The sequence below is a fragment of the Chenopodium quinoa genome, unplaced genomic scaffold (assembly GCF_001683475.1).
Source record: "Chenopodium quinoa cultivar QQ74 unplaced genomic scaffold, ASM168347v1, whole genome shotgun sequence".
Taxonomy (NCBI): Eukaryota; Viridiplantae; Streptophyta; class Magnoliopsida; order Caryophyllales; family Amaranthaceae; genus Chenopodium; species Chenopodium quinoa.
Genome location: NW_018742914.1, coordinates 3,872,040 through 3,887,790, shown reverse-complemented (window position 1 = coordinate 3,887,790; position 15,751 = coordinate 3,872,040). Strand labels below are relative to the sequence as shown.

The 15,751-nt window shown below is 40.7% G+C and overlaps 1 protein-coding gene across 1 annotated transcript; it reads left to right on the top strand.

The window, feature by feature from the left end:
• The first annotated feature begins 7,343 nt into the window (after nucleotides 1-7,343).
• Nucleotides 7,344-14,970, top strand: LOC110727913 (poly [ADP-ribose] polymerase 2-like). The gene is made up of 18 exons (XM_021907509.1): nucleotides 7,344-7,733; nucleotides 7,841-8,117; nucleotides 9,131-9,285; nucleotides 9,636-9,672; nucleotides 9,985-10,247; nucleotides 10,515-10,641; nucleotides 10,959-11,014; nucleotides 11,640-11,713; nucleotides 11,861-11,907; nucleotides 12,083-12,132; nucleotides 12,323-12,385; nucleotides 12,573-12,653; nucleotides 12,977-13,087; nucleotides 13,202-13,277; nucleotides 13,381-13,523; nucleotides 13,834-13,907; nucleotides 14,356-14,458; nucleotides 14,567-14,970. The coding sequence occupies exons 1-18, from the start codon at nucleotides 7,650-7,652 to the stop codon at nucleotides 14,657-14,659; spliced, it is 1,914 nt and encodes a 637-aa protein (XP_021763201.1). The 5' UTR covers nucleotides 7,344-7,649; the 3' UTR covers nucleotides 14,660-14,970.
• Nucleotides 14,971-15,751: the final 781 nt, after the last annotated feature.

Genomic DNA, 15,751 nt, shown 5'->3' with positions numbered 1-15,751 from the left:
CCGCATGTGCAAGGCGGCAGGGGCAAGAAAAATAGACGCCTGTTCCGATTCACAATTGATAGTGAGTCAATACAATGGCGAATACGAAGCAACCCATCCGGCCATGATCAAGTATTTACAGGCGGTCCGACAAGCAGTCGGCTCCCTTGAGGATTTCCATCTGATCCAAGTGCCGAGATCAGAAAACAACCAGGCGGATGCACTGTCAAAATTAGCATCATCCGCCTCCTCTGATACTCCTCGAACTGTTTTTTGGGAAGTAATGGAGAAGAGAAGCATCGAGGAAGACCCTATTGGAATCCTAGACAGAAGCTCAACCTGGATGGATCCAATCAGGGCATATCTGACAAACGGTACACTGCCGGATGATCATCAACAGGCGGCAGCACTGAAAAAATGAGCCACCTGTTTTGAAATAATAAAGGGAGAACTTCACAAAAAGGGGTACCTTCAACCCTTCTTAAAGTGTGTTACTCCAGAAAAGGGACGAGAGATACTAGACGATCTTCACTCTGGTTACTGTGCTTCTCATATAGGCGGTAGGACGCTTGCTCAACGAGCAAGGCGGCAGGGCTACTTTTGGCCTACTTTAGAAGCAGATGCAATGGAGATGGTGAAAAAATGTGACAAGTGCCAAAGGTTTGGCAAGCTAATTCAGCGTCCGGCTACTGACCTCACTACCATTCATAGCCCACTACCGTTTGCTAAGTGGGGCATGGATATTCTGGGTCCATATACGCCTGCTACAGGCGGAAGGAGGTACATACTTGTTGTCGTCGACTACTTCACTAAATGGGTAGAGGCGGAGGCTGTAAAGGGAATCAAGACGAAGGATGTAATTTCATTCATTTGGAAAAATGTCATCACTCGGTTTGGGGTTCCCATGTCTATGGTTTTTGATAATGGTCCCCAGTTTGAGACGCCTGTTCTCAAAAGCTGGTTGGGTAACCAAGGAATTGCACACTACTTTGCATCTGTCGGCCGTCCACAAGCAAACGACCAGGTAGAAGCCTTTAATAAAATCATCTCAGACGGTCTCAAGAAAAAGATCGAACGAGCAGGCGGCCTATGGGCGGATGAATTACCACATGTTCTCTGGGCCATTAGGACGACTGAAAAAGGGGCGACTGGAGAAACTCCATTCCTCCTAACTTATGGTGCGGAAGCTGTTCTTCCAATAGAACACTACGAGCCGACTCTTCGAGTAATGCTATATGACGAAGAGGCAAACTGGGAAGCCATGCGCCTGGCATTAGACTCACTTCATGAAAGGAGGGGCAATGCTGTCTTGCGCCATGAAATTTACCGCCTGAGAATGACTAGATCATACAACAAAAAAGTACACAGGCGTCCACTCAAAGTGGGGGACTTTGTACTTAGAAAAATGGAAGCAGTTGGTAGGGCTAATGAGTCTGGCAAACTAACTCCCAACTGGGAAAGACCCTACCGAATCTGTGAAGAGGTCAGGGACGGTACCTACCGTCTGGAAACACCAGACGGACGACCGTTGCCTCGAACTTGGAATGTAGACAATCTTAAGAAATATTTCTTTTGAATGATGTAAATAGTCAAGAGCTACTTAATAAAAGTTTGTGTACTTACTATTCAATTTTGTACTAAGTGGGGCACGCCTACTAACAAATAGTCGGCTACTCTCCATGTTTAAATTCTTACTTTAGAGGGGCATGCCGTCTGTACCTTTACAGCCGGCTACTCTCCATTGAGTATTTTACTCTATCTTAAGAGGGGCATGCCGTCTGTACCTTTACAGTCGGCTACTCTCCATTGAGTATTTTACTCTATCTTCAGAGGGGCATGCCGTCTGTACCTTTTACAGTCGGCTACTCTCCATTGAGTTTTTTACTCACCATAGAGGCATGCCGTCTGGACATATAGTCGGCTACTCTCCATAGAAGAGGGCCGACTGGTTCCAAACACACAGCCACCCCCCTTATACTTAACTAAAAAGATTAGGGCCTGGCCGACCCTGTGCCTAACAGGCGGCTACCCTCCTTTTACTTAGCACCTACGTTCACCAAGAACTTACCAAGGCCACAGGCCAAATGATCAGACCAGGCGCCAAGCCAACTGATCCAATCTTCAAAACTAATACGACCTGTCCCAACATCATAGCAGGCGTCCGGCGGCATCCCTCCGGATGAAATTCTTTGCAGAGAGCAGCTCCCTTTTGGGTGGAACATTGCTCTATAAACTAATTACACGACACCTATACGACTGTCCCCAAGGGCAACCGCGTAGCCGTTTTTGAGACAAGGATAACTCTATCACTAACCAAACCAGTGGTAGCAGTTGACAACTGAGTCAGATGACCGCCTGTATTACTTGGGATAAATGCAAGGGGTACCTCTTGAGTTAATAGCCAACAAACATTGGCGAATCTAGGGGTCTAGCCGGCCTCCGCCGCCTGGTACCTCTACTACTCAAGCAAGAGTGACGGCGACTGAGTAACACCAACCCAACGTTAACTCAGTCACTTCCTCAAACTTGGTATGGAACTTAAAAGGTTTTAGTAGACCGCCTGTTTTTTGGCAAACATCGGCACTCAAACCCCTATTCCTACTAGGTAACCTCTTGAGTTAATAGCCAACAAACATTGGCAAATCAAGGGGTCTAGCCGACCGCCGCCGCCTGGTACCTCTACTACTCAAGTAAGAGTGACGGCGACTGAGTAACACCAACGTTAACTCAGTCACTTCCTCAAACTTGGTATGGAACTTAAAAGGTTTGAGTAGACCGCCTTTTTTTGGCAAACATCGGCACTCAAACCCCTATTCCTACTAGGTAACCTCTTGAGTTAATAGCCAACAAACATTGGCGAATCAAGGGGTCTAGCCGGCCGCCGCCGCCTGGTACCTCTACTACTCAAGCAAGAGTGACGGCGACTGAGTAACACCAAGGTTAACTCATAGTCACTCCCTCAAACTTGGTATGGAACTTAAAAGGTTTGAGTAGACCGCCTGTTTTTTGGCAAACAGTGGCACTCAACCACTACTCCTGCTAGGTTAACAACTTATGAGTTAAAAGCCAACAAACATTGGCGAATAAAGGGGAACAACCGGTACCCACCGCTTGATACCTCTACTAAGTTCCTTGGCAACTAAGTAACAATCATGTTCACTTGGTCAGACCACTTTCCTACTTGGTTAAATTTACAAATGACAGGACCGCCTGCCTAAAAAGGATCCAGTCTTTAAATGGCCGACTGATCGTCTATCCTGGAAATAAACAACCAGTCGTCCAGGGGCATAGGCGGCGTGACTAACTATCCGTACCTGTCTGCAACTATCGGCCATGTAAAACAGTCGGTCTAGTGAACAATTGGATATTAGAATATTCAATACTTAGACAAATTTGAAGCAAAACAAAAATTCATTAAAAAGAAGCCGGTCATTAAAGACCGGCAAAATATTCAAAGCCCCGGCCCCCTTGCCGGGTAAATACAAAACAAACGGCACGCAGACCGTGGAAAGAATACATAAAGCTTAAGAAGGGGGCAGATCTTCAATATTAGCAGCTGCCGCCTGGTCAGCACTCTTCTTGCTGGACTCGGCTTCAGCTGCATCCTTTTTTGATGCATTACCCCCAAGCGGCACAAGTGCCACTACCGGCTCTTCCTCCTCCAACGCTTCCTCCAACGCCTCTTCCTCAGCAGCCGCCAGGATCTCTTGATTATATGTATCAGAACACTGGCGGTACGTTTTTTCCCATGAGGCAAAGTCGGCATTGGGGAAGAGGCGGCCCCAAGTCATGCGCTGGATTTGAGCGGAGTCTTCCATCATCTCCCGGACCAGCTCTTTCTTCTCTTGCTCGGCCTGTTCCGAGAGCTCCTGAGTAAGACTCCTCTCCTGGGTCACCACGCGTTCCTTTACGTTGGCCAAGGATTTCTCCAAGGCTTCGTATGAGTACATCTTTAGGCGAAGAGGTTTCAGCTCGGCCTTGAGATTGGTGATGGTCGCCTCCAGCTCGCCATTCCTCTTCTGGGCCGCCTCTAACTGAGCCCTAACAGCGGCGGTAGCCTGCGCTTGATAATAAAGAATATCAATGGTCAGAACTTCATTTTGGGCAATTTGAAACATTGCCTTATCACAGTCAGAGGCGGCCATAGCTTTTGCAGCCTTTACCTCTTTGTTCTTCCGGTCAAGCGGCTTGCGAAGGCCGTTCACTCGGAGCAGGGCCTGAGTACAAAGGAACAGGCGTCAGTTTCCAAACAAAAAGAAAACAGGCGTCCTGGAATTCAAATACTCAAAAATATGCTAAGTATACCTCAGCAAGGACCCCTGCAATCCCGTCTAGGTCAAGGGTGCCGACACCCCTGACCGCCTCCCTTTCAGCTGGAGGAACGGCCCTGATCATAGACTTGGCCACCTCTACCAAGTCAGACTCCTGAGGGTCGGCTGCATCAAGCATAAACAAACGGATTAGACCTAGTAAAAAAGGGAGCAAGTCTAAAATTTACAAGGACAACTTCATACTTCTAGGCGGCCCAGTTGGAGTTTTAGAAGAAGTGGCCGGCTGTTTCTCAGCCGCCACCTGTTTCCTGGCAGAACCAGGAGAGCTCGCAACAGTCGTCCTCCGGGCCTTGGGGTCCGGCTGTTGGGAAGATGAAGCTCTTGGAGCACCCGTCTAAAAAAGAAGAAAAAAGTCAGTATATGCATAAACACAACTCCAAAAAGAGGGTGAAAGTTTCGGAGCTCACCAAGGGTGCCCCCTTCTTGGGGGAGTCGGTTGAAGCTTGTTGCATAATGGAGGCCCGCAACATGGCCGCCGCAGTCTTGGAGGCGGTAATTTTGCTTATGGCGTCAGCTGCAAAAACAAACATCAAAGTTAATAAAAGTCATAACAAGAAATGTATGGAACAACAGAGTATTCGACAGGCCGACTACCTCTTGAGCACCGACTGCTGAGGCCACAGGCGGCCAAAAAGTACTCGTCGTAGAGCCATTTGAAGCTCGGGACGCAGTGCAGGGGTACTTGCTCTCGTACCCCTGAAGTAGAGTCGACTCTCGACTCTACTTTAAAGAGTCCTTTATCAAGGATCTCTTTCTTAGCCTTGGGGGGAACAGGCGGCATGCTACGGCCGCCTGCAAGAAGGGGCGGATTCCTGTTCCACCTATTGAAGCGCTTGTTCAGCTTAGTGTCTGAACTCTCAATGATGAGGAAGGTGCTCCGCCAGTCCTTCCACTTGTTTGCTTTACCTCTCGTCATGAGGTAGCCCCTGTGGCTTGTCAATTGATACCAGCCGGTACCGCCTGCCTTAGGGGTCCGGCTGAGATAGTTCATATGGGCGAAAGCCTCGAAGCTCGGCTCCACCCCGTGCAGTTCGCACCCGGCCACATAGCCGAGTACATTGACCCAGGAGTTTGGGGCTAACTGCCATAACCCCAACTCATACCCATCCAAGATCCGCTGAACAGCCGGATGTAATGGGAAGCGCAGCCCTGCCTTGATGGCCGCCTCGTAGCAGCCAAAGCAGGCGCTATCATAACTGGTACCAGCCGGCCAGACGACTGTGTCTTCTGGATCCGGCACAAACACTAAAAAGTCGGGGCCCATTGTGTGGTTTGCGATAAAGCTCTCCACTTTCTCTTGCATGACTGTGATCCGGCCCCGAGGTACCATGCAGTAGTAGGGGGTATTTTGCTCTCGGTAAGAGGCGGATGGCTCCGCCCAATTGTCCCCCTTCTCAACTGCGTGAGAAAGCCTCGCCTCTTGCAGGCGACTGTTTTTCTCTTCTGTGTCCAGAGAAGCATGGCCAGAAGAGTTTGACTCGGAGTCGTCCTCTGACGAGTCCGAAGAGGACGACTCCTCCCCTCTCCCGGAGGGGCCCGCCTCCTCTCCTTGAAAAGGAGCAGAATTGTTAACTGTAAAATGGGAAGGGGTCACTATGACTCCTCCCTCAGAATTGCCGGCTTTCAGGCCGCCTTGTTTCACTTTCACATGTGGCGCCTGGTCAGATGTTTCACTAATCGGCACCCTGTGGGAGGAGCCGTCTGAATTTGAGATCCTAGCAGTCTTTTTTGTTCTGGCCATCCTGCTCTGCATAGACACAGATACAGTCGGACTTTGTATAAAGGGCAAAGATGGGTCCGGAAAAGGGCAGGCGGCACTCCTAGTCCTGGATTCAGCCGTCCCCGGTGACCGGCTGATCACTAACCTAGGTCGTGTCGTGTGCTTCCGTGGTGCCATTTCAAAAAAAAAAAAAAAGAAAAGAAAATTAAGAGTAAGAGAACCGACAGTTACCTGAACGAGTGACGGTTGATGAAGTTCTGAAAATCCTTTGCAGGCGGCTTGTCAGAACAGGCGGTAGGCAGAAAAGGTCCAAAATGTCAGAGCAAGTTCAGGGGTCCGAATGTTCTCAAAAAAGTTCTCAAGTGTGAAAATGTCTCAAGACAACTCTCCCTTATATAGGCGAAGTGAGAAGACAAAGGGTCACTTTCAGAATTCAAAATTTGGGCGGGAAAATCTCTCGGCCTTTCGCCGACTAACACCTGTAGCAGGCCGTCGCCTGTTACAGTGCGGCACCTGTCACAGGTAACACGTGACCAGTCACGTGCCACCTGTGAGGGGCAAATGATTAGGGGATTTTGCTCCCACCAATCGGAATGCGCCACGTGGGCCAATCAAGTCCTGCCAAGTGTCCCCCAGATAGAACTGTCAGGGCATGCCACGTGGCACACGCTTATTCGTCCACCTTGGACCTGTTATGTCATGACACGTGGCATACTCCATGCCTAATGGAGAAACCGGCCACCCAGGCCCAACATCCGAGGGAATCCCAATCAGCCCTAGGTTAACCTAAACCTAGGATTGGCACGTTTCCCAAGGTTATAAATACCTCCCTTAATCCTCATTAAGGGGGGATTACGGAAAAAAACACATTGATTATACCCAGAGTTACAGGCTGATTACGCTAAAAACTCACATTAAACACTCTCACCTAGAGAGACCCACTCACTTTAATTTCCGCATTAATTACTCCTTAATCAAGTACTAACTTGACCGTTGGAGGCGGAGCTCCCACCACCAGGAGTCTCCGTTGTTTTGCAGGTACAGGCGTTCGGTTCCAGTCTCAGAATTGTAACTCTCCCGCAGGACATCAGAAAACCCCGAAACAAGTACAACAAGCAACGATTGACTACAGTAAAATATTGAAGAATACTTTTTATTTATATATATATATTTAAAATATAATACACAAAAATTAATAATTTAAAATACAGAGTTATTTTTAAAACACTTTTATATTTTTCACAATCCACTATATATATTATCATTAATTTTCATAAACATTTTCATATATTTTTATGCATTTTAATTTTTCAGTTCAGCTCCAATTAGTTCAGTTCGCAGTTCAGTTCAGTAAATATGAACAGGCCCTTAAAAACAAAAATACCTTATTTAACATTTGTAAAGCCGGCGCCAAAAATAAAAAATAAAAATAAATAAATAAATAAATCAATCGTGCACACCACTGAAAACTCTCTCTCGGTCTCATGTCTCTCCCTTCCTTGGCAAGCTTCTCCTAATTTTCATTTCAAATTCCAACTTCCTTAAATTCAACCGCACTTCCTTTGTCTCTCAACTCCATAACTCAACACACAAACTATTCTACTTCTTCTGTAACAAAAATGGCTACCCATTTAAAAGTCCTTGAACTTCGAGCCGAACTCTCCAAACGCTCCCTTGACACTTCCGGTACCAAACCCACTTTGGTAAGCGCGTGATTTTGTCGTACATTCTTAAAACACGAACACGACTAATATTGTTTTCGAACAATTTTATACTTGTATTAATGAATTGGGTTTTTGTTGAATTGTAGGTGCGGAGGCTGGAAGAAGCCCTTAGCAAAGAAGGCATTGTCAAGGATGATGATGCCCCGAATACGAGGGCGGCGAAGAAGAGGGAAAGGGTTGATGAAGATGGAATTAATGAGGAAATTGGAAATGGGTTTGATGAAATTTGTGATATTGAGAGGTTACAAAGGATGAATATTCAGAAATTGCGGAAAGAAGCTTCTAATAGAGGGGTTTCTAGTAGTGGCACTAAGAAGGAGATTATTCAAAGGCTTTGTGATTCTTCTGCTATTAATGGGGATGGTATATTTCTTACTATTTTCTTGCCAATTTTCAATTGTTGATTTTTGATTTCGAGTTATTTTGTTTTTGTGTATGTTTAATTGTCAAATTTTATATGGTGGATTGGAAATTTAATGATATGAAGCACAACATTGTGATTTTAGCCTATTAGAAATTTTAGAATACTCAAAAAGTAAAAATTTGAAATTCACATTGGTATCAAAACAACACCTTCATTAGGTTTTGGTGGAAGTTAACAATTGTTATGACTTTCGGAAGAAGTTGGTTGACTCATTTGGCTTGTTTGGAAGAGGTTACATTTTCAAATGCGTAGTTATGTTATGTTATGTGAATTGTATATACTGAGAAAGGCTAATGGGTTTGGATTAAATTCCAAATGTGATTAATGGTCAATAGGAAGTGCATTTGAATGTATTGTTTGCACCTTATATAACAAACTCAATGTGGTTGATACAAATATTTCTTTTTAATTGTCCCCAAGCTAGGCGGACTCTATACTTTGCTATTAGTACATTGGAGCAAATATAGTCTTTGTACAAATTATAAGTCCCTTTTAACTTTAAGGAGTCTCTATGGTCACATATTAAGAGCTGGATAAACCTAGTTGAAATCTCATTGGTATCGTACAGATTCTAAATTTTGCATTGTTTATATAAGATTGTCTACAATCCTACATTATTGCTATAATGTGACATTTACTTTTGCAATAACACGTTGCATTTGATAAATGTTTTGGATTAATGGAACTTGAGTGTAATGTCACTTATCTCAAGTCAGAGGGAGTTTAATCTTATGATAACTTACACAATTAAGAATAGAAGTTGAAAAGTGAAACCTTGGGGGGTAATACGACAGGATTTCCACCAACTTCAAGTTCCATTGATATATATAATATATATATATATATATATATATATATATATATTATATATATATATATAATATATATATATATATATATATATATATTCTTCTGCTGGTTCATGATTTCAATATTGTGGCGGTATGTTAAGCTAAAGGAAGAGAGGGAGAAGAAGATAGACAAGACGAAGAGATGGTAAAGGAGGTGAAGAAGGAGAAGCTGGTGAAAGCGACTAAGAAAGGTTCAGCTGTCTTGGATCAATGGCTTCCAGACCATATAAAAAGTTCATATCATGTTTTGGAACTGGTAACTTTTGTTTACTTGATTAAGTTGTATGACACGAACTAGAGGGAGAAGAAAGATATGACAAGACGAAGAGATGTGTAAAGGAGGTGAACAAGGAGAAGCTGGTGAAAGGCGTTCTCTGAAGAAAGGTTGCAGATAATCTTGGATACTGGCACCAGATGCCATAGAAGTTCATATCATGTTTTAAACTGGTAATTATTGATGTTTACTTGATTAAGTTTGTATGTACACGAGGGTATATAACTTTATCTTCAAATTATCAGAAATTTTTTTGATTTGATTAGAGGGTGGGTGTTCGGTGGGAGGGTTTGAAAATCACATTTACTGTTGTAGATAATGAACACAATTAGGGTGATGACATTTATGATGCCATGTTGTCCAGCCAATGTAAGACAACACAACTGATTCTTTCAATGGTGAGTTGAGTATAACTGACTTACACTCTTTGGTATGCTAAAGATTTTTTCAGTGAATGTTAAACATAAGTAATTAAGGTCAATATATTTTTCCACCTTGAAAATGGTTGTTATTCTTTTGTTCAAAATCTTCAAATTATTTATTAGAATATGTACTGTGATGTTTATCAATGCATAGTGTTATTAATTTATCTGATTATTTTTATAGTGCCTCTATTCTTGAATTTATGTATCTGTCAAAGTGTCAATGCTAGTATATGCTTCTTGCACCTTCACTGCTCAGCAAAATTCCATTTACCTGTTTCTTGTACAAGTGCAGAAGTTGATGGTGGTGGTCTATACATGGTTTACAATAGATGGGGCAGAGTAGGTGTGAAGGGTCAAGATAAGTTGTTTGGTCCCTATTCATGTCGGGAAAGTGCTACCGAAGAATTTGAGGCGAAGTTTTTGGCCAAGACAAAAAATCATTGGTCCAATCGAAAAGATTTTGTTTCTTACCCAAAGTGCTACACATGGTTGGAAATGGATTACAGTGAGAAGGAACAGGTATAAATTGAGTTCATTTTCTGTTGTATTGAACATGTTTTGTTCTACCTGAATATTTGGATGCTGTAGGTTTTGGAGACTACATCTTCCTTTATGCAGATATCTGTGGTATGCTTGGGGAGTTACAATATAGTGTACGAGTCATTACGTCAGGATTAGGATACAGTATTTGTAGCTTTAGTTGTTAGTTTATAATAGTATATAACTTTGGTTGCTGGATGCTCATTTTTCCTGATCTTGAAATATTATGTTTATGTTCACTTTCAGGACCATGAGAAGCCGTATGCTTGTACTAACATTCAACCTCAGGAAAGCAAACTTGAGCCAAGTGTTGCAAAGTTTATTTCTCTTATATGCAATATCAGCATGATGAGGCAGCAGATGATGGAAATAGGTCAATATCTAGATACCTAATTTTTTTTAATGCTGCTTTCCTTTTGAAAAACTTAAGATTGTACTGTTAACTAAAAAATGTAATTGTGCTGAGAAGTAGTTTCTAGTGTTTATTACTTATAGATCTTCATTGAGTGTTTGCTTTCATTATCAGATGTTCAATTTTTCTTGTGTGGGGGGAAAGCCGAAAAGGGGTTGTGATGTGCTGGTTTCTCAGAAATTGATTGCAACAGAGCACTCTTATTTTCTGCTTAATTAACTATTTTGTGTTATCTTTTAGTTTCATATTTTTAATGTATTTTCCTTTTTATTGTTCAGGATACAATGCTGAGAAGTTACCACTTGGAAAGTTAAGCAAGTCCACAATTTTAAAGGTTATTTAAATTTATTGTTCAAACTTTGCTTATTGTAAAAATGTAAATGTTGATTAGACCTTGAAGTTGTCCTGGTTAGGTAGCATCTGTTGTTATCTAATAAATGATGATGTCATTGTAATAATAGTATACTTGCTGCAAAGTAGTTGTCTTCTCCCCCCAAAAGAAGTGATGATACCCTTACCTTGTCAATTATAATACAGAGTGACTACTAAGGGTTGAGATATTCACATTGATGTGCATTTCAAGGCCCAAATTTCTGGAATAAATGTGCTAGTGTTATTATTTACAATTTTAGCAAAAATAGTTGATCAAGGCTTAAAAAATCCCAACCTTCCCTTTGGTTATTTCTATCTATAGAAGCTTATGCTTGTCTCATGTTTGTCTACTTTTAAAATTTGATTTAAATGCCAGTATTTCTGATGCTGGTTATTCATATGTTTGATTTAAGGAAATTTTATTTTGATTTGCCAATCAACTTAAAAGTTGGTGGCCTTATGGTAAAGCACATTGTTCAGCAGCTCTTCAATTGTTTAATCAAATATTCAGCTGTATAGTCTGCTTTCCTACATCAGTTATGTACTCAACTTGATTACAGTTTCTTGATCCTGTTGCCTGGATGTAGGGTTATGACGTTTTGAAGAGGCTTTCTGAAGTCATTGGGCAATCAAATAAAAAGCTAGTTGAGCAATTAAGTGGGTGAGTTTCTGTTCACCATGTCTATTCCCTTGGATACTTCTTGGCAGATCTAGTCAGCTTGTTATATATGAATATACTTATTGTTTGTCTTTTAAATTCCTCTTCATGTCCATTCTAGTAAAACCCATGCATTGCTATCTTTTTCAGGGAATTCTATACTGTCATCCCTCATGATTTTGGGTTTAAGAAGATGCGTAAGTTAATTTTGCTCATCTAGGTGGAATTATTTTGAAGTTTGATTATTGTTTTGGCCCTTCCTTTACTTTCGAAGTTTCACAAATGTTTATCAGTTGGCCCTTTAACACTATTATAGAGTGTGGCTATAGCTAGGCTTTCATTTAATATATATATAATTGTAAATGCTGGCAGGTGAGTTTGTCATTGACACGCCTCAAAAATTGAAAAACAAACTAGAAATGGTAAGCTTTCATAGTTGCAACCTTTGACATCAAATAGTGCTTTCTTATTATCTGGTTACCTTTGTTGGTATTAACTTTTCATTGTATGAATCTTCCTGCAAATTTTGAGTTCAAGTCTTATTATTGTTTAGCAAGAGATGCTTGATGCTCATTGTTACTGAATGGCTCTGCTGCTGCTTTGATTTGTTAGGTTGAGGCATTGGGTGAAATTGAGCTTGCTACAAAATTGTTGAGTGATGATATGGGAATGCAGGTACACACTTGCCTTTATGCCTTTTGTTTGTTAGGATACTTATGATAGCCTGTTCTCTGGACCAATTCAATTGGTGTAAATGGGTCCAGGTGATCTTCCTGTCAGAATAAATACTACTTATATTTAGCTTCTTGATCATCACATTTTGTCCTCTCGAGTATCTTATTGACTTTGAAAATTGTCGCAGGATGATCCCTTGTATGCTCAGTATGAACGACTTCATTGTCAATTGATACCTGTAGAAGTTGATTCAGAAGAATTCTCCATGGTATGACATTGGTACCATATTTTCAGATGTTCAAAAATACCTTTGTGTGTGTGTGTGTGGCATTCTTCGTGTGGGAATTCATGGTTTATTTCCTATACATCATGTAAAAGTCCTTGAAAGAAATTACTTTCAATGCTGTTGTCTACACTGTTGCACTTCATCCCTTGACGCGTGACTGATGTTTTGAGAATCTCTCAAGCATTTGGCTTGAAACGTGTCTGATGTGATTGTTCCTGCTCACTATCACACTAGTGAACCCTGTTGATATATTGTAGTTCTAGTAAAAGATAATAGATTTATGGATTGACTTTCTCTCTGTTTAGATCCAGAAGTATACAAAGAATACTCATGCCAAAACACATTCAGACTATAATGTAGATATCGTTCATGTTTTTAGAGTGTCTAGACAGAGAGAAGAGGAGCAGTTTAAAAAGGTAAATTTCTCAAAGCTTCTATTAATATAAATGCATTATTTCTACACCAGATGCCTTATGTATAGGATCGATTTCAGTGCCTATTTATATATACCCGCTTTGGTTTCTGACCAGTTTGCTAGCTCAAGAAATAGGATGCTGTTGTGGCATGGTTCTCGGCTTACAAACTGGACTGGAATTTTATCTCAAGGTAATACTAAATCCTATAAAAGACAAGCAAGTTTATCATTTTTTGCTACTCACAAAGTTACTATTGATTTTCCTTTTGATTGCCCCTACTTCTTTATATCCAGGATTGCGCATTGCTCCGCCTGAAGCACCTGTGACAGGATATATGTTTGGCAAAGGAGTTTATTTCGCTGACATGTTCTCCAAGAGTGCAAATTACTGCTTTTCCAGCCGTAGTGCTCCTACTGGTGTTCTACTTTTGTGTGAGGTACCTGTTAGTAGCTTTATGACTTTTAAAAGTTTTAATGATGAGATTTTAATTATAATTGTAATCTTTCTGCTATTTTTATCACATTTTACTGATATGTTTAGCTATGACTTCACATGTGTGTAATGGTTTTTGTATTTCTTAAATGTTATTTAGATAGGTTCACACCCAGAAAGGGTTTGTTTTAAGGCCTTGAATGACCTGTTTCTGTTGACAAACTAATTAAAACTACTACTCTTGTACTTTGGTGGTTAACTAACTTCATTTTCCATCTGTATGGTTATGGTACTGTTTCTTTTTCTTCCTTCAGGTGGCATTGGGTGAGATGGAGGAGCTTCTACATTCAAAGTACGATGCAGATAAATTACCGGCAGGAAAGCTAAGGTGAGGCCAATATATTGCTTGTATGAGTTCTTTGTCATGTTCAATCTGATTGACAGCTGAAAGTGCTTAATTTAAAGACCTGCTCCCAGCATTCCTTGCCTCTTCTACACACACAAAAGTTCCGCTGTCATGGTGCTAGTGCATACAAATTCTTATTTGCCTGCTTTCCTCTTTGCATTTGGTACAGTAATCTCTTATTTGTGGAAATGCATATTTAGGACTTGAAGACCAAAAACCTAGAAACTGAAAGACTAATGTTGTTTTCTGAATGACATGTATCAAGTTACTTTATGCCTGAATTTGTCTTAAGCTTTAATGAATGGTAAAATGTCTCTGAGATCTACGATCAAAAATCTGAAACTCATTTATTTTATATTTAGGAACCTAATGTAATCCAAGTTGTACTTGCCCTTTCACATAGTTCTCAATTTAATTTTTTGCATGGCAGCACGAAAGGAATTGGTTCAACAGAACCAAATATGTTGGAGTCCCAGGTGCTCGATGATGTCGTTGTTCCCTTTGGAAAGCCAGTAGAGAAGAAAGATATCAAGGTAAGCAACTAATACATACTCCGTATTAGCTAAACAATAATTCTCTGGAGAGTGTCACTTCTGATTTCACACATGATGTCTCATACTCTCATTTATAATTTACTTCAGGGTAGTCTACTGTACAACGAGTACATAGTTTACAATGTAGATCAGATAAGAATGCGCTATGTTATTCAAGTCAAATTCAACCATAATCGATGAGATGCTGTGTTAATGTGATACCTTTATCTAAAGCGGAGCTAATATCACTAAATGCTAGAGTACTGTCCAAAGGAGGAGGAAGGTTGAGAGAGGTACTAAGTTGTGTAGACGCAGTCGCATATATCGTGTCTAGTTGATCGGAAATGTATGTATTTTGAATCCAAATTGCCCTACATTTAAATTTTCAGGTCTTAATGATGAGGTAAAGCATCTGTAATTAAGGAATTTTGTTATATAATGTTTTTTGGGAAACCATGCATGTCCAATGTATTGTGTATTCCAAAGATGTTCAATAATTACTTCTTCCGTCTCTTATTAATAGTCTTTTATGGCCAATTTTAAGTCTCAAAATGATAGTTTCATTTGCTTTTTTCAAGTATCATTAATACTCCGTTCGCCCACAATTATATGCAATAATTTTTTATCTTTCCTCTAATTTTAAAGTGTAAAAAGACTATCTTATTAATTAAACATATAGGACCACTTTCTCTATCCTATTTACCACTCATTTTAACCCACTAACAAACATAAAAATATGGGACCCTTTCTCTCTCTTATCTCCATCTTTTTTACAACTTAATTAAACCCACCTAAATTTAATTAAACTACATTAAAAGTTTTGCCTAGGAGTCCGCAAAAATGACGTTTGGTGCAGATAATCGTGGGCAGAGGGAATATTATTTATTTTTATTTTTTTACCAAATTTCTCTCCAATTTACAACAATATTTGTGCAAATTTGCCTTTTCCTTGTAAAATTTGCTTTTTCACGTACTTTTATTATTTTCTTTCTCTACTTTTTTGCATACCCAATGTAAATTTAAATTTCCAAATATACTTTTACTACAATACTTATTTATGTTTATTAATTTCTATGAAAATTGCCCATAAGAGCCTATCATTGAGGGACATAGGGAGTACTTAGTATTTAATTATCAGCTAGCCTCCATTGATATCCTATATTATCTTTCTTTTGAATGTGATGATATTTTGGAAAATAAAATCACCTCTCTCTCTCTCTCTCCCTCCCTCCCATGGCTTTGTCGAATGCCGACCATCCCCTCCCATGACCACTCATTTTTCTCTCCTTCCCT